Consider the following 22192-nt stretch of genomic DNA (forward strand, 5'->3'; position numbering starts at 1 on the left):
CCACCTTTCGCGCTGTTCCCGTTGCTCGCATGTCGACGGGTGTCGACAAGCAACAGCCGCCAAGCAAACTCCTCGATCTCGGTTCAGTCCCTCGCCAGCGATCAATCTCTCACAGCAACGGCTCCGCCTCTCCTAATTCGGTCGAATCCGGTCACGGACTAGGCACTGCTCGCCCCAAAAAATCCAACATGGCCCAGACTCAGCGATCGCGGTATTTGAAGACCGCTGCTATTGTCGCTTTTGTGTTTATGCTGCTTCTATGGATGTCGCCCTCGAAGCCTACATACTCTCGCACTAGTTTTAGCACCGGTATGCCCTTCGGCAACGATTGGAGTGTTTCTCAGAACTGATTTCTTGTCGTCCAGAACCACCGCCCTCCGGCGTCAGCACCTCCACCAAATGCACAAAGCCCCATGATCCCTCCAAGCCTCTGATTCAGTATGCGCTCATGATCGATGCCGGCAGCACGGGCTCTCGTATTCACGTCTACCGGTTCAACAACTGCGGTTCCACCCCGGAATTGGAGAACGAGGTTTTCGAGCAGACGAAGAAGGTGGAAGGTGGTAGCTCTGGTCTTAGCTCGTACAAGGAAGATGCCGAGGGCGCTGCCCGCAGTCTGGATCCCCTCATGGATGTTGCCGTGCAGAACGTTCCCGAAGAGTACAGGTCGTGTACGCCACTTGCTGTCAAGGCCACTGCCGGACTTCGTCTTCTCGGTCCAGCGATGAGCGACAATATCCTCGAGGCTGTGCGACACCGCCTGGAGACGGTCTACCCATTCCCCGTGGTGTCCAAGGAGAAGGGCGGCGTCGAGATCATGGATGGCAAAGACGAGGGCGTCTATGCCTGGATCACGACCAACTATCTTCTCGGCAAGATCGGCGGCCCCGATCATACCCCGACGGCTGCCGTCTTTGATCTGGGTGGTGGTTCCACTCAGATCGTTTTCGAGCCGACCTTCGAGCATAGTGCGTCGGGCGGTATGCCGGAACGCCTTGCGGAAGGTGATCACAAGTATGACCTGCAGTTCGGCGGCCGCCACTTCGAGCTCTACCAGCACTCCCACCTTGGCTATGGTCTGATGTCGGCGCGGGAGGCTGTCCACAAGTCCCTCGTGGAGTCCATGCTAGTCAATAGCCCCAGCGACCTGTCGTGGCTGAAGCGGCCGATCACCAATCCGTGCATTGGCCCCGCTATGGAAAAGGAAGTGGAACTGAAGTACCCCGACGGTCACCCTACTTTTGGCACAAGTATCAAGGTCAAGATGGCCGGCGCGAAGGAGCACTCCACAGCCGCGCAGTGCCGCGGTCTGACTGAGAAGATCCTGAAGAAGGACGCCGACTGCAAGCTGGCTCCATGCTCATTCAACGGTGTGCACCAGCCGTCCCTGGCGAAGACCTTCGCCCGCGAGGATGTCTACGCCTTCTCGTACTTTTTCGACCGCACCGACCCGCTTGGCATGCCTAGCTCATTCACTGTGGATGAGCTGCACGACCTGACTTCTACTGTCTGCGCCGGCGAGTCCAGCTGGAAGGTGTTTGAGGGTGTCGAAAAGGCGCTGGCGGAGCTCCATGATCGGCCTGAGTGGTGCTTGGATCTCAACTTCATGTTGGGTCTGCTACACACCGGATACGAGATGCCGCTGACTCGCGAGATCAAGATCGCCAAGAAAATCAAGAACAACGAGCTGGGCTGGTGTCTTGGTGCGAGGTTAGTATTTCCCTCCCTGCAATCATCTTATCTGCATACTAATTTCTCTCCAGCTTGCCTCTCCTGAGCCAGGAATCCGGCTGGACCTGTCGCGTCAAGGAGATCTCGTAATCTTTTTTTTTTCTCATGATATGTCCGCGACACGGTTATTTGATGGGTTCATGCATATAAATAGATCCTTGATATGCCCCCCGTTTCTTTTCCTTCTCCGATTATGTTTTTTTCTAGATTTGTTTGTTATAGTATGGCCGGTGGATTTCCTGGGTTTTCTCCGGTATATATCTGTGATTTATATTGTATTGGCGAATTTCTGCATACGAAAATGTCGACTTGCATTTGACAGATCATCTCTTTCATATCCACAGTAAATGGTTTGTTTAATGGTGTGCGATCACTCCGCCATCTCCTCGATTGTTGGCTTCTCCGTTGAGGATTGTTTGGTCTTCATGAGCTTCCCGAGGACATTCGAATCCTTTGGGGCTGCTGATGTAGTTTTTGCGGCATGGCGAGAGTCAGGACTTTCTTCTGAAGCGCTACCATCTTCCCGTTTCTCTTCCAGGACTCCCAACCCAAGATTCTAGAAAAGGTCAGCACCAGAATACCTAATAGAGAACAGAGGGGGACATACCATTTCAATATACTGCCCCTGCCACTTCTCCTCTCCCCTTCCATCTCCTTCCTCCATGTCCTCGTCTTCATCCTCGTCGTCTTCATCTTCACTCCCACGCCTATCCAAAGAAGAATCCAAAACAACATCCCCCGCCCTCCCAGCCGCAATGTCCTTCTGCAAACTCTCATTTGCATCTTTCATCTGCGGCAGAAACGATGATAGCCGCGACAAGAGACCTGAGTCGCCATCTACCCGCCGTATCTGTGGTTTTGGACGGCCAGTGATATTTGGTATTGGGGGCTCGGCGGAAGCAGTGGCGGGATTATTGGTGGTGATGGTAGTTGTGTGTGGGGGTTGATTCTCATTTTCACTTTCACTCTCGCTTTCACTTTCGGATGATGATGACCCCGATGAAGAGGTCGGTTCGTCGTCCGAGGATGAAGCTTGTGGTAGTTCATCATTCCGTCCGTGACCTGACGTCCGCATACTCCGTTTCGACAAACCGGTCAATCCCTCCTTATCTCTCTTAGACATCTTCGTAGTAGTAGGAGTATGGCTCATGCGTATAGATGGTGGCGTAGATAGAGGGGACTCGTCATTCAGAGTCGGAGGAGTTGGGAAGCTGTCGTCAGAGCTGCGAGACACGGGATCCGGTGTTGAGGACAGCCAGGCGGCGATGCGCAGTTTCTTGGACAGGGGGAGATTTCCTTGGTGATTACTTGTCGTCGGAGTATATGAAACTTCGTCGCGAGGGCGTTTCAGGGAGTGGGACATTGGTTGGTGCTAAGTGGAAAGATAGGAACTTTTTTTTCTTCTGGGGCGGAGTGAGTGAGCGATAAGCTTATCGCCAACGACAGACCATCTAGACTTGGTTTAGTTACCATTGGAAGGCAGAATCCCAGTGAATAGAATTAGTGCTGAGTTCAATTATCGCTAATCATACATGGCTAATAATACAAAGAGAAACAGGACACACAAGCCCGTAGCATTGTCGTTCAAGATCAACGACTGCGACTCCGTCGTCGACTCCTGCTCCTCCTCCGACTGAAGCTGCGTCGACGGCTGCGGCTGCGACTTCTCCTACGAGCAGGACTGGGACTGCGCCGGCGAGGCCGACGATCATCCGGCGCATCGGCTCTAGGCCGCTCAGCCGCCGGTTCCTCGCGATCGCCTTCCTTTTTGCGCTCCGAGACAGGGATGTACCGATCGATATCGCCCATTCTGGACCGGTCTGCCGCAGGTTCCGGCGACCGCGGGCGGCGGCGTGGTGACCTGCTGCGGTTGCTTGTAGAGGGGACGTAGCGGTCGATTTCGAGACCTGGGGGAGAAGGTCTGCGAGAGCGAGATCGGCGACGGGAGCGGGAGCGGCGTCGAGCGGATCGAGAGCGGGATCTGAGACGCTCGCGGGCCCGTGGTCTTGAGGGGGACCGCGTGCGCGAACGTCGCCGCGGTCGTGGAGATGTGTTACCGGGTCGTGAGGGCGACTGGGAGTAACGGCTGCGTCGAGGGCGGTCTCTTTCTTTGTCGCGACTGCGACTGCGACTGCGGTGTCGCCGGTCATAGTCCCTGGATCGTGGCCGTTCGCGTCGTTCCGGGCTGCGATCACGTCCACGGACAGTCGACCTACTGCGGCTGCGGCGGCTGGGCCTGTAGCTTCGGTCCTCGTCGCGGAAGTCGCGGTATCCACGTCGTTCGTCCATGTCACGATCCCGGGAATCTCTGGACCGATCGTGGCGGCGATCTATCTCGTAACGAGATGCAAATGGACGGCGGGAGCGACTCCGGCTTCGATCTCGTGTACGATGACGGGGCCGTTCAGTGCGATCTGCGTTTGAATCGTGCCGTCTGTCAAGGTCTCGAGCCGGTGTGCCAGCCTTGTTGGGGGTATTGGAGTGTCTCGTTCCACTAGCGCTCTTAGACTGCGCCGCCGCCGGCTTGAGCCCATTTTCAATGGCTTCGGCCTCTTCGAAGTCAAACTCGGGCTTCTGCCGCGCCTTGGCCGCAAGCTCCTCGCCTTCTTTCAGCAACATCTGCAGAGCAGCTTCCTCCAATGATTTCTCATCAACTGGAGCAGGTAGTGGGGGTGCAGGGGTTGGATCTTTTGATGTTGAGGGCGGCTCTTTCTTTGTTGCATCTCGGGAACGAGGCGACACTCCACGGTCAGCTCGGTATGCAGGCGAACGGTCACGGTACCGGTGACGGTCTCTGCTTCGACTGCGATCCTGATCTCGATCCCAATGGTATTTATCACGATCCTCCCGTCTTCGTCGCTCATATCGCTCCTGCCGCTCTCGTTCTCGCTGCTCATCACGCTCACGCTCTTCAGCCCGTCTCTTTTCTTCCAGCTCTTTGCGCCTGGCCCTCTCTTCCTCCTCTTTCTGCCGCTCTATTTCACGTTTCTTGCGGAGCTCTTCTGCTTGGATCCGCTTCTGTTCCTCTTCCATTTCCTTTTGCTTGCGAATCTCCTCACGCCAGACTTTCTCCCGTTCCTCGCGTTTCGCCTTGATATAGACATCGTACTCTTCGTCGGTTTTGTTGCCCGACTGTTCCTCGCGCAAAGCTATTTCATCGCCCACATCCTGGCGGCGGATTCCTCGGACGGAGTCGAGGATGAATTCGAGGTGGTTCGCGGTAAGATTGTTGATTGATTCCTCCACGCTCTTGTAGACATCGCCACGGTCTACGGCGCCTTCGATAAGGGTCGCAGCTTTTCCTCTCTCACGAGAGAGTAGCGCTGGTTCGCGGTCAATCTCGGACTCGGCGAGCGCAATCAACTGGTCGGTAAACTTGGTTTTGGAGTCCTGCATGGAATGTATGAGCCATTTCTGCGATCAAACCAGCAAAAGGGAAACATACCCCTTCATTGAATTCGGCCCAGATCTTCTTGCGCACGCTATCAAAGCCCCCTTTCTTCTTGAACGAGTGCAAGAGTTTGTCAATGGCAGCATGCTGGGCACCGGTCAAAGGCAAGTCGTCAGCCTTGAACTTCTTGCGCTTGACACTGTCAATGTCCATCGAGGCCCGCTTCCTGTCCTTGACTTGGACATCCTCTATGTCCTCGTCGGGGGCCATTATAGGTGACGCGCGTGAAAGCCGGAAAGAAGAGTCGCGTGAAGGCAAAGGATCAATGATAAGCGATAGGAAGGGGCCCGGGACTAACGTTGTTCCGTGCTCGGTCACAGCCGCCCGCTGATTTGACTTCACAACTCATTCTCCTGGACTAGACCGACCGTCTCCTCCTTCAATCCACCGATTCGCCCTCAATCCCGGTCGCTGCGGTGTGATCCCTCTACATCACCTCCCTGCTTCGCCTTCCACGCTTGTCGGATCCCCAGTCGACCCCTGAATTTCCCTCGTTATCCGCACACGTCCGGGCGACCGCGACCATGGTCCACAAGGTGCTCTTCTGGAGCGGCTTCGGTACGTGACTTGTTATTCGGCTTTCCATTGGGTTTCTATAAGGATGCTCTATAAGTATACATGAGCTAACACCATCAATCTCTGAAGGCATCGCCGTCCGCCTTTGGCAACTCGGCATCGAGATGCGTCCCATGTTTCAAAAGGAAGCCCTCTGGGCATACCCCCTTTTCGCCGGTGTGGGTGGCAGTTTCGGTTACTGGCTCCAGGGTGTGGAGCAACGGCAGTTGAAGATGCTCGCGCAGCGGCGAGAGACTATTCTGGAGAAGCGTCGGCGGAGAGATCAGCGAGAGGGTTCTCCGGTCGAGGCGGGCACTCTTCTGGCTACGGCGCCATAAAAAATGTTGCCCAGAGAAAGGGGAAGAGGGTGTTGCATTGTGTTTCTAGTTTCTTTTGTATCAAAATTCAAGTGGTTTGATATCACCATTTATGGTTGACAGTGCTCTGTGATGTGAGGTGGGATATCACGTAGAAATGCTCAATCGATGCAAATGCAGGACTGGGTATGCTATGCCATGTATATACTCTATGTACGCTCCACGGTGAACTGAAGGGACACCTCCCATTTCTGGCCTCCGCCGCCATATCCTCCACCCAAGCGGTTCCGAATCAAACTGGAGATTTTCTCCCGAAGCCGGACCAGATTCTCATCGGAGCCAGTAACCCGAAGCTTGAGATTCGCCATGCACAGTCCATAATGCACCTGCCAGAATCGGACATCGTCAACGCCAAACACAGAGGGGTCTGCTTCGATGTCTTTGATGACATCCGATACGCCCTGGCCAGAGTAGGACATGAGAAGCATGGACCCAAGCGTTTTCACCAAGCGCGTTCCCAAAACGCACATCGAGATGGCAATGGTTCCAGAAAGCAGCTTGTCCAACCAATCATATATGCGAATGGACACCAACGGGAGCAAAAGAAGAAGTGTTGAGCACGAGAGTGTGAGAAAGTGAGAGGGATTGCTCAGGACGGACGGAAGAGACTCAATGTACGCAAAGCGCATCGCTTTTCCAATGCGCGCATGGTTCTTCAGCCCCATTGCCGAGACTAAAGTCGACGAGATGGCAAGAACGGCTGTAATGTCCACACTGCCCAAGGAAACTCGGTCATGCTCGTGCGAGTGGTGTGGCTCGTGGCCGGCTTTCTCCAACAAGTGCTGCAGATTATGAGATATCAAGTCGAGACCCATGAAGAGCAGGAGCACGCACATGGCGAACCCAGCCAGGACTTCGGCGCGTTCCAGACCGAATGGGTGTCGCACGCTGGATCGCTTCCACACTTCAAAATTGCTTAGGACATCCACAACTACACATAGTAGAGCTCCTAATGAATCAAATAGAATCAAGTGCGACAGTGCGGTCATCGCAAGTGACCCGTGCGCGGTCCAGAGAGTATATGCCGCGACGAACATGTGGCATACACTCCACCAAAAACGAGTCTTCTGATCCTTGGACATGCTGATGCGGTATTCCTTGAGTGTGGGGATGGGGAGCGAGTTCGGTAAAGCGAGGGGCGCACGAGGCGGAGGCTCCATGAAGATCTGGTGAGAAATGCTACTGTGCTTATACTTGTGGCCACGCCGCTGTCCAATGTTCTGCTGTTCTACCCGTCAGTAAAAGCAAGAGCAAATTCAAGACTGATGCATACCGATTTTGGGACTGGGCCTTTCGCCATAACCGTCGTACTGAAATTGAAGGGTCCCGCCGCGTCGCTGTCGCTCGCAGCATCCTCAAGAGTCGGATTGAACGAGGGCACCATAGGGCTGACATGGTCTTTCGTCGCTGTCTCTAGCGAGGCACTTTTTGGAAAGGTGTCCACTAATGGTGATAGGGCATCGCGGTCCAGAGCCTGAAAGGTAGGTTGATTGGGAACGTCGTCGACGGCGGAGGGCGGAGTCGGGGTGCGCGGAGGCTGAGGGATTGGCATGTTAGAAGCCATCACGCGGGGGGAATGCGAGCGAAAGCGCCCGCGCCGTATGTCGCCTCAGACTGAGAGAAAGTGGAAAGGTGAGGAGAGAGAGAGAGGGAGTGTGCAAGTGAAGATGGATAGGAACAGGTGGTTATCGTGGATGGCTGCCTCAGGTGTCATGTCAGGCCGACGGGCGGAAGGGGCGGGGCCCAGAGTATCGACTCGTGCACATCATCATCAGCACTTTCCTCTTCGACCTCGTCATTCATTCATTAACTCACTTACTTCCTCACTTACTTGGGTTTCTTTCCTCTCTTCCTCTTTCCGCGCGATGCTCATCCTCTCCTTCCACTCTCCCACCGCTTAATGCCCGGCTCCCTGTGGCATCATTGATGGATAACCGCGGGTCCTTCTTCTTCTTCCTGTTCGTCTTCTACCTGCTCCTGAGCTCTCAGTCGCGCCCTCCTTTGATTGATGAGGACCGAGAGCGTCAGCGCGAGCTCGTTCGCGAGCGCCATGCGCTGCGCCTGCTGAACGAGTCGACCTATGGGGACTTTGATCCGCTGGCGGATCGATGGCTTCCATTTGCAGGAGTCAGGAAGAACGACAGTTATGCCTGGGATTTGTTCCCGCATGTGCAGGATCGCGCGCGTGAGCAGTTGCGCTCTGCTCTCTCGAATGCCGGGCTGGAGCTTCCAATAGACTTGGCCGGCGAGTCCCCCGAGCCCCCCCTAAACCTGTCCCAGTTTCAGGTCCCGGTATATCGCAACGCGACGGGGAAGCTGCGCGGGGACTGGATGCGGCGTACACAGGATGCAACTCGCCGTGTATCTCTCAATACGACTGCCATCGCGCTCGAACACGAGTATTTTACCCATGAATTCGGTTCGAACATCACCGGGAATCAGGGCACCTTCTACTTCACTTTGGAGGAATCTGGGGAAGAAGAGCTTCGCATCGGTGGTGGAGTTGCCCGAGAAATCCGAGCAAACCTGGCCGTTGAAAGTGACGACTTCTGGGGCAGCACCTGGTACATGTCGCTCTTTGGTGTGCATTTCCCGGAGACGGGAGGAATCATGTTGAGCACATCAAGTGAGAAGTTTGGTGGGGTCTTCTCATTACCACATTTCGCGCTTTCGCCAGACACCTATGAGCTGTCTCACCGACTCCTGCTCAAGTCGCTTTCGGATACCGTATCCGAAAAGCAGAATCGCCCCGCGACTCTGTTTCCCTGGTCGTCTCTGGCAGGGACAGAGCAGGTCGAATTTCCTGCGCCCAGATGTGAGCATATAATCTATATGCAGCAGCACCCCGTCATGGTTGGTGACGATGTTGCGAACCGACCGCTACTCGAGCAAATGGAGCGTGAGCTGCGCTACCCAATGGGAGCGCCCATTCCGGATCCTCCTCTCATGGTGATGTCGGCCATTGTCTTCTCGCCAGATTGTGGCTACATACTCGAAACGAAAGGAGCACCGGAATTTCCTCCCTCGGAGACCTTGTATCTGACCGGGCCGAAGCATGAGGAATACAGTAAATATGCGGCTCGTCTCATTTTCGTGGTCTCTGCTGTATTTGTTGGGCAGATCACTCTTCTTTTGCGCCAGATTAAGGAAGCTTCCACTCCATCGACACGGAGCCGTGTCAGTTTCTATACCATTGCATTGATGGCGTTGGGAGATGCGTTTGTTCTCATCTTCATCGTATTGGAGCTTTATGCAGCAGTCTCCTTCTTGGTTCTGACGACTGCATCCTTTTTGGCTTTTCTTTCTGTCAGCTACATTGGGATGAGATTCATGATGGAGATCTGGGCAGTACAGGAGCCGGAGAGACGCGAACCGGAGCGTCCGGTGATCCCGCCTCCACCGGCTGTGCGCCCTGGAACGCTACCATTGCCTGTAACAGCCGTGCGAGACACAGCTGCTACCCCGATCATTATAGCACCCGATCAAGACCCGCCTGCCGAAGAACTGGATCCGTCACCGCCGCCGCCTACCATCGCTCGCCCGGCTGCCCCGGGCCCAAGACAAGTGCGGGCCGACGTGGGCGCTATGTATGCACGGTTTTATTTTGCATTATTTGGCATGCTGATCCTATCCTTCTGGGCTTTTCTCTTGCCAAGACGACTTGGATCAATCTATGTACGCTTGTTGGCGTCGATCTACCTTTCCTTCTGGGTACCACAGATCCATCGAAATGTCATGCGGAATTGTCGCAAAGCACTCCGCTGGGATTTCGTGATCGGCCAAAGTATTCTAAGGCTTTTCCCGTTCTTGTACTTCCTCACAGCCCCTGGAAACGTGTTGTTCATTCGGCCGGACTGGACCACCGCTCTTACCATGACAGGTTGGATGTGGATACAGGCTTGGGTTTTGGCTAGCCAGGATATTCTAGGTCCGCGCTTCTTCGTTCCCCGTGGGTGGGCTCCTCCGGCATATGATTATCACCCCACGTTGCGCGACACTACTGGTGCGGACGAGGACCTTGAGGCCGGCGGTGGTGGTGACACTCTGTCTATCACGTCCCTCCGGGCCGACGAACGAGATTTGGTTAGCGACTCCAAGGATGATGACAAGCTGCGGCACCGCGACCGGAAGAAGGCCATGTTCGACTGTGCCATCTGCATGCAGGATATTGAGGTCCCTGTCCTCCCGGCGCTGTCAGCTGGTGCTGGCAGTAGTGTCACCGATGGAGCTACCAGTATCCTCAGCCGTCGCACTTACATGGTGACGCCCTGTCGGCATATCTTCCACACGGCCTGTCTTGAAAGCTGGATGCGACTTCGTTTGCAGTGTCCCATTTGTCGGGAATCCATTCCTCCTGTATAACTCATGTCGTATGTTTATATTTATGTACATAGATCTCGAATTGATGGTTTTATGGTAGACGTGGAGTCAGTCGACTACATGTAGTCAGTGATTACTGCTTGGAGAAGAATGGTATAAGATCAAGTATCCTGTTGAACGGGGAAGCCAAGCCACATCGGACTCGAGCATAATCTAAAACACTTGCGTTGAAGGAAAAACGTCCGGCTCCGTTAGGACATACAACCAATAGTATAACACACACAATTCAAATCACTCATCCCCCGACTCTCGGTCGCACACACAGCTATACCTCAGATGTACCTTACTCCTCAATAGTCGCCTTATAAGCAGCCTCATCCAACAGCCCCTCCAACTCCGCAGCATCGCTAACCTCAATTTCCGCAATCCAGCCCTCTCCCTCAGGGCTGGCGTTGATGGTCTTGGCCGAGTCGTCCAGGACACTGTTACCCTTGATAACCTTGCCGGAGACGGGCGACAGCACGTCAGACGCAGACTTGACGGACTCAACGGCGCCAACGGGTTCGCCGGCACTGACTTCCAGGTCGGCTTCGGGGAGCTCAACGTAGACGACGTCGCCGAGCGAGTGGGCGGCGTACTCGGTGATGCCGATCTTGGCTGGATATTTCGTTTCGAGTCAGTACAATCAATACCATACAACAGGGACATTGAACTGCTAGCCTAGATTGACGACTGGCTGTTCTGTGGAACTGAATTGAATCACTTACCAGTCTTACCGCCGTCAGCTAGCTCGATCCATTCGTGCGACTCGGTATACTTCTTCAGCTGGGCTGTATCGTAACGGATGCTATTAGCGAACCAATTGATCCTCATGACGACCGCAGTGCATCCGATACTGCAATTGCAGCTTGGGTCTCTTCATGCGACTGCGCTGGCCAGCTTGGGAGGGAATGTACTCACCCAGAGGGCTTTGCGAGAAGTTCCTCGTGCTTCCCCGCGGGAAACGCAGGGCAGGCGCGGCGCGGCAGAGGGGAGTTCGAGGCTGGGCAAGCAGCCGCGAGGCGAAGGGACGGACAGCACGAGCAACAGACATTTTAGAAAAGTCGGGAGAAAATTGTGTGGGAGAGAGAGAGGCAAAGAAAAGAAAAGAGGTGGAAGAGGGGGAGAGTGATGGAGCAGGTCGGAAAGCCAATGCTGCTCGTTCTCCGGCGGAGCTGATAAGGACTGCGGTCACGGGCTGATAAGCCGAGGGCCGGAAGGGAAGGGAAGGATTTTCCGGCCCCTTGAACTTGGAGTTAGTTCATCATCATTGCCAACAAATCAACCACTCGATGCAATGTTGTACGAGTTGATTGCCATTGTATGTTGCGGTCGGATTATTCGGTGCTGAAGGTACCTGCTAACAACTCTTTGCAGGTCCGTCCGGGCAGCATCAACGAGGTGCGAGAGTACGTTTCTCCCGACAGCAAACAGCGCACATCCACGTCCCACCTCTGCGTCAATTGCATCAAGAACCTCCCAAACACTAACAACTCTTAAACAAACAGAATCGCCCGCAATGCCGGCGCCCAGGTAATCCGCTCCGGCGGCGTTGTCCGCGGCTACACGAACTGGGGCACCTTCCGCCTACCAAAGCCGACGACGCGCCACCAAGCCCGCTACACGGACGGCCACCACTTCATCATGCGCTTCGATGCCTCGGGGCCCGTTCAGTCGTCTGTCCGTCGCACGCTCGGACTCGACCCGCGCATGATCAATTTCTCCGTCGTGAAGCTGGGCGACAAACTGGAGGAGATCAAGGATGTGGAGGGCAAGGTGGAGTGGAATAATCATCGCAGTATCATGGATCTGATTCCTCCTTCCTCTTAGTTGGGGTTTTGGGATGGGGATTGATTATTGGGGATTGGGCTTATATGTGGACTCGACATGGCCGGCATCTCCGTCTTTTTGTTTCTGTATCATCATCGCATGGGGAATCGGGGCGATTCTTCTGCTGTCTGCACAACCGGCGCATTACTGTGTATAATTTGCAATCGGATTGATTTTTCTCTGGGTGTGCTGTATCTATACTATACCATGGTCATATCATAGGCATTGGAATCCCGTACCACATCAGGGGAACATATAGCTACATAATCTATCTCCCCTGCTGTACCGACCTGAATTATAGCGATAAATCCCAATCTTCTATTCGGCAATTATTATACTCCGGCATGTAAGTCTGTTAGTCACGGGATGCGGATCAGCCGAGGTTCCCCAGCTTCCCCGACGGAGGTAAGAAACAACCAACCTTTCTTCCCTCTCCGTCCCACTCCTGAGGGCCTCTCCGGTCAAACCCAATCTCTGGCCGTCGACACACCGGCCAGCCAGCCAGATTACGCACCATGTTCCCAAAACACATGACCCCGAAGTCCCCCTCCGCCGACTCGGACGTCCCACCCTCCCCGCGTTCATGGGTGGAGCTGATGGCCGTGGAGCGTCTCCCCGACGCAGAGATCGCAGTGCCCGGCACCAGCTCGCCAGAAAAGATTGAGTGCTTCCGCTCGCTCGCATCACCGTTTCCCCCAGGCGAGGGCACGCGCTCGTTTGGCGGCCATGTCTACGCGCAGTCGGCATATGCGGCGTCGAAGACGGTGGACAAGGGGTTTATGATTCACGTTCGTCTTTCCTTCTGCTGTATTTACCTGATTGGTCCTTTCTCACTCATTGTATGTTATGTGTCGGCAGGATATGACCGGATCGTTTATATTAGCCGGCCGCCTAGATGTGCCGTACATCTACACAGTGCGGCACATCCGCGACGGAAAGATGTACTGCACGCGCTCTGTGGACGCACGACAAAACGGCAAGATCTGTTTTTCAGGTCTCTGCTCCTTCAAGCGCGACGAGAAGCAGCAAACATTCGGACACCAGCCGCAGACCGCGCAGCAGCGGTTTGCGCCGATCCTCAATGCGAAGCGCGCAGAGGAGCAGCCGCTCAGCCCTAGCGTGGATGCGGATTGGTGGATCGATGCTGTGAATCAGGGGAATATTGTCGAGCGCGAATTCCCGGGCCTTGACGTCCGGAAGGTAGATATGGAAGACTACAATTCCTCCCCGGAGGTCAAGGATCATCCGGAGAAGTACAGGCAGCTGACGCAGTATCGGATGAAAGGGTCCCCGGATTTAGACCCGTGCGCTACAATTTCACAGATCCGGGAACGAGAGGCAGAGGGCGAATACGATAATCTGTACGCCTGCGCACATATGTACGCCAGCGACAAGAACTCGCTGCTTCTCATCCCGCGCGCGCTGGGAATCAAGCACTGGACCGAGATGGCGAGTCTGACTCTCATGGTCATTGTGCATCATTATGGACCGGCACTCCGGATGGTGGATTGGGATGCTGTTGATAAGGACAGCGGCAAGGCTGATCCGCTGAATCTGCCGATGAAGTGGTTCGTCCAGGAGAACTGGACTCCGCGGTCTGCGGAGAATAGGGCCGTGCATGAGAGTTATCTGTGGAGTCCTGATGGGACGTTGCTGGCGACCACCATACAGGATAGTATGCTGCGACTGCGGAGACTCGATCGGCTGTGATCCAATACCGAATTGTATATACCAAGCTTAGACCAAGACATATTGATAAAGTTGAGCGTACCTTTCCCTTTTTGCCTCTTGGTTTTACTTGGTTTATCAACAACCTTTTGTATTTCAATCTGCCTGTGACAGCAAGCTAGACATTTTCACTTGGATATGATGGACCTATCTAGAGATCTAGAGAAAAAACCCTTCACCAACCCGACGAGCGTTAATCCATACGACAACGTCAGAATTTCATCAGTCTAGAAAGAAAGGATGAAAGGGCAAATTGGTATATAGACAGACGAAAAGAGCGCCAGCAGATAGGACAGGTTGGCTGGACCAAGCGGCCCAAAAAAGAAAATTCGTCACGGCATAATAAGGGTTATACGAAAAGTAAATACTCTTTGGAAGGAGAAAGAAAGAAAATGCAACGATCGAGATTTTCAAAAACCGAGAGAAAGACCATGGCCATGGTGTAATGAACCCATGAAGAGAGAGAGAAAGAGAGAGAAAAGTTTTTGAGTAGAGAAGAATGAGCAATATAAAACACGGAGAGGAAAAATGGGGAGCCGAAGAAAAGACAGACATGAAGAAGTAAAGCAACTTTGATACAGCACAAGAATTGTGTACTGGAATGGATGATGGATAAACAAAGACACAGAGACAAAGATCAAAACAAAGACACAAAGCTAAAAGCAAGAAGAGAATGTCGCTTTTGTGGTTGGTTTTGGGAGGGGGGAGAGTGGAAAAGCCCAAGCTTGTCAGAGGGAGAAACAAACAGACACAGAAAAGAAAGACAACAGAAAATGAAAACCAAAAAACCAAAAGTGGACTTTGGAGGGGGTATTCGGTGCAGTGCACAACACACAAATTGCATTTCAGACACAAAGCAGTTTGGTCGCTTGAAAATCCACTTCAGAATGGGGGCAATTTTTGAAACGAATCACACAGAAACAAAGAGTTGGAGAGAAGCCTGAACCGGCAGCTGGTAAACTAAAAACGGCGGTGGAGTCTTTCGTGGACCGGCACGATTGCAACTTCTCTCTCCCGGCTAGCGGTGGATGGATACACAGTCTACGCCTGGTAGCCTGCGTTGAAGTTGTTGTTATTGTTCGACTGGTCCCAGTTGCCCGTGGGAGACATGGGCTGGCCACGGCCATAGCCGCCGCCCTGGCCATAGCCCTGGTTGGGCATACCGGGACCGCCAAAGTTATTGCCTTGCTGGTCCCAGCCTCGGCCAGCAGGGGCAGGGCCTAGTTGATCGTTAGTGTTTTGAAACTGGCAATCGAAACGAGTGGCATACCTTGATTCATGGGATTAGCAGGGCCGCCGTACTGGGGGAAAAAGCCAGCTGGCTGCTGGTTGTTGAAGGCCGGGGAACCACCCTGCTGCGGAGAAAAGTTGTCGAATTGGCCGGTAGGAGGACGGTCCTTGCCCCACTATATTGACTGTTAGCAAATGCTCCCTCCCTGCGAGTTACGAAGAGCAACATACGCTGCACTTCAACGGACGACCGTTGACATTGTAGCCGTTGAGCTGGCATATGGCCATGGCTGCGTTCTCGTGCGAGTCCATCTTGACAAAGGCGAAGCCCCGGTCTGCCTGGAGACGAGTCTCAATGACATAACCGAAGTTTTGGAACAGCGGCACCATGTCGTTCTGGGTCGTGTACGGGGTGAGGTTGCCCACGTAGCAAGTGGTTTGCCATTGCGGAGTCTGCTGCACAACCATGTCGTAACTCTGCACCCCGTGGGTGGGGAAGTGGTGGTGACCGAACGGGGTAGTGGGCGTCATGCCCATGGCGGCCATTGCCTGCTGCTGCGAGATCGAGGGCTGGCCCTTCTGGTTGGCCCAGTTGCAACGAATGGCCCGAGAACCGAGCCATTCACCATCCATCGAGTTGAGTGCCTTGTCAGCGTCCTGGCGCTCCCGGAACGCGACGAAGCCGTACCCGCGCGAGCGTCCAGTCTTCATATCCCACATGACCCGGGCTTCAGACACCGATCCAAAGGCAGAGAAGGCCTGGAGCAAAATCTCATCGTTCACCTCATTGCTCAGGTCGCCGACGAAAATGTGGAAGTGGCCCGAGGTGTCTTCCTTATTGGTGCTGTTGGACAGGTACGCCCAGTTGACACGGATTTCCTGAAACAAGCCCCTTCGTTAGACCAGAAGATATGAGGTGATCGTTCCAACTCACCGACTGGTGGATTCGACGCCCATTCAGTGTCTGCATCGCTCGCTCGGCCGCACCTGGGTCGTCGAATTCAACGAACCCGTAGTTGTAACCCTTGCTGTTGAACTGCAACATCTTCAGCGTCAAAAGAAGTCCAGAGTGGCGGTAACGGCCGACTCAGGGGGGGGGGGGTTTCCTTACACTCACATTCTTGTCCGGGATTATTTTGACGCTGACGACATGACCGGTGGTCTCGAAGATCTGCTTGAGGATATCTTCCGTAACCCGCGGATCCAATCCGCCCACATAGAGGGCCCTCTTGTTGGGCTCTGGGGCAGCGCGGCGCACAAACCCACCGCTCGTCGGGGACATCATCCCGCCTGACATGGGCGAACCCATCGCCGTGGGAATCGGGTTGGTGTTCTGCGGGATGACGACGGGAGGGCGGGGCGGAGGAGGCATGTGGGATGGATTGGACTGGCCATTGGTCTGGCCCGCATCGTACTGCTGGTTCTGAGCACCTGCAGAGGACTGGGGAGCAGATGGCAGAGCAGAGGCAGTCTGAGCAGCAACGTTTTCAGCCATGGTGTGTGGTGGTAGGGGGTATATCGATATAGGGGGAGGGAAACGATCGAGCCGGTCAGACGGAAAGGTGGTCAATTTTAAAGCTTCCGATCTGGCACTGTCAGGAGCTTCAAAGAGATGCAGAGGACCACAGTCGGGCAGTGAGACCTATAGGGAGCAGTGGTATAGACGAGCGCGGGTCAAATCAAAAGGAGAAGCCGGACGGGGGGATGAAACAAAGAAACACGCGGTCAAAAGCGCTGGACTAAGCACGGCGGAATCTGTGACACTCCCGACGAAGAGAGGGAGGAGCTGGAGTGAGCTGCACACGAGTGGTCGCGGTTGGCGCGGGAATGGGCACGCGCTGGAAAGGTTGCTGAAAGCGCCCGGATGGATCGAGGTGCGGAAGCAAACAAAGCGAGCCAAGGAAACACCCAGGAAACCAACACAGGGTTGGGGGAGGAAACAGAGAAAAGCACGAGGGGGACAGAGCGAAGAGACAGAAGGAAACAACTGAACAGAGCTCAACAGCAAGACGTGCAGAAGAAATCGAGACAGCGAAGACCGAAGGAAGAGCGAGAAAGGAAGAAAGAAGAAGAAGGGAGACGGAGCCGCTAGGGGGTGGGGGGTGCGCTATGCCCGCCCGGGTTTAGTGCCGCCGACTGTACAACTTCGTCTTTCCCACTGCCCAGCCTGACGGCGACACCCACCATGGCTGCCCCGAACTACGCCAATCCGGACTCCCTCACGGAGCTCTCGACCATGCTCGAGCGTACGGTCAGTCTGGCCCCCCCGCGCACCTTGGAGACCCCCCGCTGACCGGCCCAGCTCATCGATACCGGCCGCCTCTTCAGGAAGCCAGCTTCCATGCCCTCCAAGACCACGCTGCAGCGGTCCATCCCCGCTTACTACGCGAGTTTCCAAGAGGCCCTGGACAACCTGTCGGAGCAGATTGTAAGCATGATCTATTATTGAAGACGATCGGCCGATTATTCCCCGGCTTTGCTTTTGATTTGTGCTGACCTCTCGCAGTTCATGGCAAAAGCATTTCTGGAGAAAGATTACGAGGCCCTCAAGGCCCATACGGCACCGCAGCCCATCGACGATGTGGCTATGGGCGATGCCGAGCCCAAAGTCGAGCTCGAGGCTGAGCCGATCACTGTCGACGACCACCCGGTCGAACCCAAGCTAGAGAAGCAGTCCCCCGTAGCACCGCCCATGCCCGAGACTCACGCCGACACCCCCATTAAAGAAGAAAAAGAAACGGAACCCGTGCCCGAAGAGATCGACTTTGATTCCGTGCTCAATGACAACGCAGGCGGTCCCAATGACTTTGATCTCAATCTGGATTTCGGGGATGACGCACTGGGGAATCAAGCTTTTCTCTCGGGATCGACATTCGACAAAGCCAAGCCACCTAGTGGTGGTGGTGGTGGTGATGGTGGTGGTGATGGTGGTGGGGAAGGCGGCGTCTTTGACCTGGAGCTGCAGAAGGACGGGGATGCGGAGATCATGGGCGAGTCTAACTTTGATGACCTGTTCCTCGAGACGGACCAACTCGGGGAGGGCGATCTGGGGCAGCTGGAGGGCGATAGCCTAATGAACCTGAACGAGCTGGACGATAATTGGTTTACGTGAGGTTTGGTGGTCGCCTGGCGGTGGGGGCCACAGCAGGATTCTAGAGCGAGGGCCGATGTCCCTGATGAGGTCATGGCCAACTGTCGGCCGAACCGGGACTGGTGCCTGGGTCGGCACTGGCTTCCGCGGGAGGTCGTAGGTTGCTCTTCTACAGACTACTAGACACCGAGGACGAGTGAATCGTGAACGAGCATAGCCGCCCATATTCCCCCCGTCCGATCGTCTCTCTGCGCGATCGGGGGCCAACTTCCAGATAGTCCTTGGGCGCGGATCGCCGGCTGGCCACGACTCACCCGTGGCTCCCGCGGTTCATGGCATCATCGACGCCCCTAAGTAATCCCCGACACCTCAACGCCCTATTTTCGGAGGGATCTTCATCCTCTGCCACACCCCCGCCCAGCAGGACCGCCACGTCGATCCCGAGGTGATGAAATCAGCCCTTCCGGCTGCCCATCTAACTATCTGCCCTTCTGCACCTCCGCTCCTCCTTGCGTATGCTCGTCGATCGCCGCTACCGTGAAGCGACACAAGGGGCTCCAAACATTTCGCTGAAGGTCTCACAACGTGTCTTACCTGGCTGGGGATTCAAAAAGTAAGTCCGAGTATCACTCACCACATCCCTCTTGTGCTGCCCTCCCCTGCGACCCCCTTCGTATTCCACGAGCGACCCAGGTGTCGGCCAGCCATTCTTGCTTCTGCCTGCCCTCTCGATCTATACACTCCCCTCCATTCATCCCATTCCTTCTCTCCTGCCCTGCAAGGATATCCTCCCCTTCCCAGTGACCCTGAAGCTCCTCGTGGATCCCCCACGCTCGGCGATGCCCGCGTGGCCCTGTTCGCGATGATGGCCGCTCACATTGCCCCCGCGCAGGTATTCTCGCACTCTGCGAATGACCCGATCCCGCCGGCACCGGACTACTTCGCGCTTCCTCTGTCGTTATCCCTCTCGACCCTGCTTCGGACACGGTCGGCCCGACGCCGGAGTGTCTGTACCACCACCACCGACGTCACCGAGGAACAATTTCCCAAGGTCGGTCGACGCGGGTCGATTTTGAGGAAGCTGGCGGGCCCACGTGAGAACGCGAAGCGCTTTCTTCGCCTGCGCTCCTCCGGGATCCCATCGCCGACCCCACTGCACCTGTCACCGCGCTCCTCGCACATCGGGCCTGTCTCAGAGATCATTGTGTCTCCCCGGAATGCGGAGGTAGAGCTGCCGCCCTCCCCATCAGAAATGCATTCGGGATCCTCCACCGCCACCGAGGTCCTGCCCCGGGCAGTCCCCGACCTCTCGTCGACCACATCCGGTCCCGAGTTGGTCACACCGTTCGCGCCCCTTCGCAACGAAAAGATTGTTGCCACGGGAAGTGGCATCACCGTGGGCATTGCCCTGACAGAACCAGTGCTGTATCTGCAGGGTTACGATCACCATGATCCCAGCACAAAAACGTCGGCGATTCTGCGCGGCCAATTACATTTGAAAGTGACCAAATGTGTCAAAATCAAAAAGATCTCGATCTGCTTTCGCGGACACGCCCAGACAGACTGGCCAGATGGTATCCCACCCAAGAAGGTCCATTTCCATGATAAAAAAGACTTGTTCACCCATGGCGTGGTCTATTTCAACCATGGCGATACCGCATTAATGCAGAATGACTACGGCGCACATTTCTATCAACATGCGCGACCAATCTCGTCCACGTCTGGAAAGGAGGCCGTCACGGCTACTACTCGAGAGCTGTTTTCCAAGAGCGGCTCGTCCACTAATGTCAACCAGACGAGCCGAGAAACCAAGCGTCTTTCGCTGCAGTTGAATCAGGGACATTCCCGAAGCTTCAGCAAGAACGAGCCTCCCACAAGCACCCAGAACCAGCCGCAACGCAACTATCGAATGTTCCCGGTGGGAGACTACCTCTATAGCTTTGAGTTCCCAATCGATGGCTCCCTCCCGGAGACGATCAGGACCGATCTAGGCTTCGTGCGGTATGACCTTGAGGCTGGCGTGGAGCGATCCGGCGCCTTTCGACCCAACCTCCTGGGCACGATGGAGATCCCCGTAATCCGCACCCCGGCTGAGGGCTCGTTGGAGCAAGTGGAGCCGATTGCAATCTCGCGGAATTGGGAAGACCAGCTGCACTACGACATTGTCATTTCGGGGAAGTCGTTCCCACTGGGATCTCAAATCCCCATTGCTTTCAAGTTGACGCCCTTGGCGAAAGTCGAGTGCCACCGCATTAAGGTCTATGTGACGGAGAACACCCAGCATTGGACCTCAGATAAGAGCGTCCATCGGTTCCAGCCAGCTAAGAAAGTGCTTCTTTTTGAGAAACGGGCCGATTCGGCCAGCACAAGCACATACCCCGGGAGCACCATGCGGGTTACCGCAGGCGGTGGAATTGAGTGGGATCGCCGTGCAGCTGCCGCGAGAGGAGAAGAGCTTGTGGATCGGGGACGGACAAATTTGCTGGGGAATCTCTCGAGCGAGACGGGCGTTGGTCCAACGGAGATGGAGTTCAGCGTGCAGTTGCCGAGTTGTCAGGAAATGAGGGCGCGGGACGAGGCCCACCGCCTGCATTTTGATACGACTTACGAGAACATCCAGATCAATCATTGGATCAAGGTGGGTTTCGACACCTGTTATCTTTCTGATGCTGTACTAACTATCTGTCAGATTGTGCTTCGTCTGTCCAAGATTGACGAAAAAGACCCGAGCAAAAGACGGCATTTTGAGATCTCCATTGACTCCCCTTTCCACATCCTCTCCTGCAAAGCAACGCAGGCTAATATCTACCTACCGGCGTACGAGGGACCTGCGCCGGATCTGACTCCCCCGGCTCAGGAATTTGAATGCGGTTGCCCCGGTGCGCCCTTGGCAATGTCTTCTCGAGACAGCATCGCGACGCACGCTTCCGGGTCGGATCGCGAGGACGTCAACTCCAATCTGAATCACCAGGGATCCGCGAGCCGAGGCTTCTCACGAAGCTTCACAAACGGGTCGGGAGGCTTAGCCCATCCACCCCAGGCACATTTGGCTCAGGAGCAACACGAACGCAACATCCCGCGCCCGATGCATCTCCTCCGCGTACCCTCGTACGCCCCACCGGCTTTTGAGGATGTTGAGCCCGCCCCTCCTCTCATCACCCCGCCACCAGATTATACCTCTATCGTCGCCGACGGGGATCGCGAGGCTGCGCTGGAGGATTACTTCTCGCGGACCACATTCGAGCCAGAGCACGACGATGACCAAGAAGGGCGCGGCCTCGGTCGCGTCGATGTACCACTCACTCCCGGCGGGCGCGTACATCGCAGCATGGACGTGCCGAGGGAGTGGGTTCGCCTCTCGGACTTTACACTTTAATAACTAGTACTTGTTTCTGTGTGCAGGGTGTTATGGATCATGAAGCTACGACATTTTTTCTCCTCATCTTGGACTTGGGGGTGGGTGTGGTTGTGGGTATGGGATAGGGCGCATTGTTTAGCAGCAGTTTGCATAGATCTTATGGTTACTTTGGGATTTGGAAGGATGTTCTTGTGCGCACTCATCATCGGGTTGCGCTGTCGCCCGGTCTATATCACACCTGTTGTTGATAGTTCAAACGGTATCTATCTCTTCCAACTACCTGCGCGGTACTTCCTCTCCCAAATGTACACCTTGCCAGTTATCGATGTGTCATGAACTCCACCACGATAAGACCCGGGCGCCTGCAACTTCCCATTCGGTCAAGACAAACAATCCCCACATTTCGGCCTCCGCGGCTCCCAGCCCTTCGTAATGGTAACTGCCAGTGCTCTTCTTTGCTTTCTTTCTGCTTTCTTCTCTCC

The 22192-nt window shown here is 55.1% G+C and overlaps 12 protein-coding genes across 12 annotated transcripts; 7 read left to right on the top strand and 5 right to left on the bottom strand.

Moving 5' to 3' along the window:
- Positions 1–29: 29 nt before the first annotated feature.
- Positions 30–1821, top strand: N7510_004630 (guanosine diphosphatase; the record flags this gene model as incomplete). The annotated part of the gene is made up of 3 exons (XM_056976556.1): positions 30–309; positions 366–1710; positions 1764–1821. 3 exons carry the CDS (start codon positions 30–32, stop codon positions 1819–1821), a joined length of 1683 nt encoding a protein of 560 aa, XP_056836512.1.
- A 280-nt stretch (positions 1822–2101) lies between these two features.
- N7510_004631 (NOPCHAP1/New4 family protein) lies at positions 2102–3094 on the bottom strand (the record flags this gene model as incomplete). Its single annotated transcript, XM_056976557.1, has 2 exons — positions 2102–2287; positions 2339–3094. 2 exons carry the CDS (start codon positions 3092–3094, stop codon positions 2102–2104), a joined length of 942 nt encoding a protein of 313 aa, XP_056836513.1.
- A 202-nt stretch (positions 3095–3296) lies between these two features.
- On the bottom strand, positions 3297–5473 carry N7510_004632 (BOD1/SHG1 domain-containing protein; the record flags this gene model as incomplete). The annotated part of the gene is made up of 3 exons (XM_056976558.1): positions 3297–3886; positions 3948–5121; positions 5177–5473. Coding segments are annotated over 3 exons (2061 nt in total), but the record flags the coding sequence as incomplete, so codon positions are not given.
- A 233-nt stretch (positions 5474–5706) lies between these two features.
- N7510_004633 (putative NADH-ubiquinone oxidoreductase 14 kDa subunit) lies at positions 5707–6075 on the top strand (the record flags this gene model as incomplete). Its single annotated transcript, XM_056976559.1, has 2 exons — positions 5707–5740; positions 5828–6075. 2 exons carry the CDS (start codon positions 5707–5709, stop codon positions 6073–6075), a joined length of 282 nt encoding a protein of 93 aa, XP_056836515.1.
- A 188-nt stretch (positions 6076–6263) lies between these two features.
- N7510_004634 (cation efflux family protein family) lies at positions 6264–7678 on the bottom strand (the record flags this gene model as incomplete). The annotated part of the gene is made up of 2 exons (XM_056976560.1): positions 6264–7337; positions 7388–7678. The coding sequence occupies 2 exons, from the start codon at positions 7676–7678 to the stop codon at positions 6264–6266; spliced, it is 1365 nt and encodes a 454-aa protein (XP_056836516.1).
- A 362-nt stretch (positions 7679–8040) lies between these two features.
- Positions 8041–10476, top strand: dscA (ubiquitin-protein ligase dscA; the record flags this gene model as incomplete). The annotated part of the gene is made up of 1 exon (XM_056976561.1): positions 8041–10476. One exon carries the CDS (start codon positions 8041–8043, stop codon positions 10474–10476), a length of 2436 nt encoding a protein of 811 aa, XP_056836517.1.
- A 301-nt stretch (positions 10477–10777) lies between these two features.
- Positions 10778–11716, bottom strand: N7510_004636 (glycine decarboxylase subunit H; the record flags this gene model as incomplete). Its single annotated transcript, XM_056976562.1, has 3 exons — positions 10778–11091; positions 11202–11264; positions 11395–11716. Coding segments are annotated over 3 exons (699 nt in total), but the record flags the coding sequence as incomplete, so codon positions are not given.
- Positions 11717–11770: 54 nt separating this feature from the next.
- On the top strand, positions 11771–12303 carry N7510_004637 (mitochondrial 37S ribosomal protein bS6m; the record flags this gene model as incomplete). The annotated part of the gene is made up of 3 exons (XM_056976563.1): positions 11771–11794; positions 11851–11882; positions 11982–12303. 3 exons carry the CDS (start codon positions 11771–11773, stop codon positions 12301–12303), a joined length of 378 nt encoding a protein of 125 aa, XP_056836519.1.
- Positions 12304–12833: 530 nt separating this feature from the next.
- Positions 12834–14013, top strand: N7510_004638 (acyl-CoA thioesterase; the record flags this gene model as incomplete). Its single annotated transcript, XM_056976564.1, has 2 exons — positions 12834–13091; positions 13162–14013. The coding sequence occupies 2 exons, from the start codon at positions 12834–12836 to the stop codon at positions 14011–14013; spliced, it is 1110 nt and encodes a 369-aa protein (XP_056836520.1).
- A 1059-nt stretch (positions 14014–15072) lies between these two features.
- Positions 15073–16756, bottom strand: N7510_004639 (uncharacterized protein; the record flags this gene model as incomplete). The annotated part of the gene is made up of 5 exons (XM_056976565.1): positions 15073–15251; positions 15302–15437; positions 15493–16140; positions 16196–16297; positions 16379–16756. The coding sequence occupies 5 exons, from the start codon at positions 16754–16756 to the stop codon at positions 15073–15075; spliced, it is 1443 nt and encodes a 480-aa protein (XP_056836521.1).
- A 690-nt stretch (positions 16757–17446) lies between these two features.
- Positions 17447–18373, top strand: N7510_004640 (uncharacterized protein; the record flags this gene model as incomplete). The annotated part of the gene is made up of 3 exons (XM_056976566.1): positions 17447–17512; positions 17564–17689; positions 17768–18373. The coding sequence occupies 3 exons, from the start codon at positions 17447–17449 to the stop codon at positions 18371–18373; spliced, it is 798 nt and encodes a 265-aa protein (XP_056836522.1).
- Positions 18374–19214: 841 nt separating this feature from the next.
- Positions 19215–21728, top strand: N7510_004641 (arrestin family protein; the record flags this gene model as incomplete). Its single annotated transcript, XM_056976567.1, has 1 exon — positions 19215–21728. The coding sequence occupies one exon, from the start codon at positions 19215–19217 to the stop codon at positions 21726–21728; it is 2514 nt and encodes an 837-aa protein (XP_056836523.1).
- Between the last annotated feature and the right edge of the window lie 464 nt (positions 21729–22192).

This window comes from Penicillium lagena (genome assembly GCF_028827675.1).
Source record: "Penicillium lagena strain IBT 129212 chromosome Unknown utg000002l_segment0_segment0, whole genome shotgun sequence".
Classification (NCBI taxonomy): domain Eukaryota; kingdom Fungi; phylum Ascomycota; class Eurotiomycetes; order Eurotiales; family Aspergillaceae; genus Penicillium; species Penicillium lagena.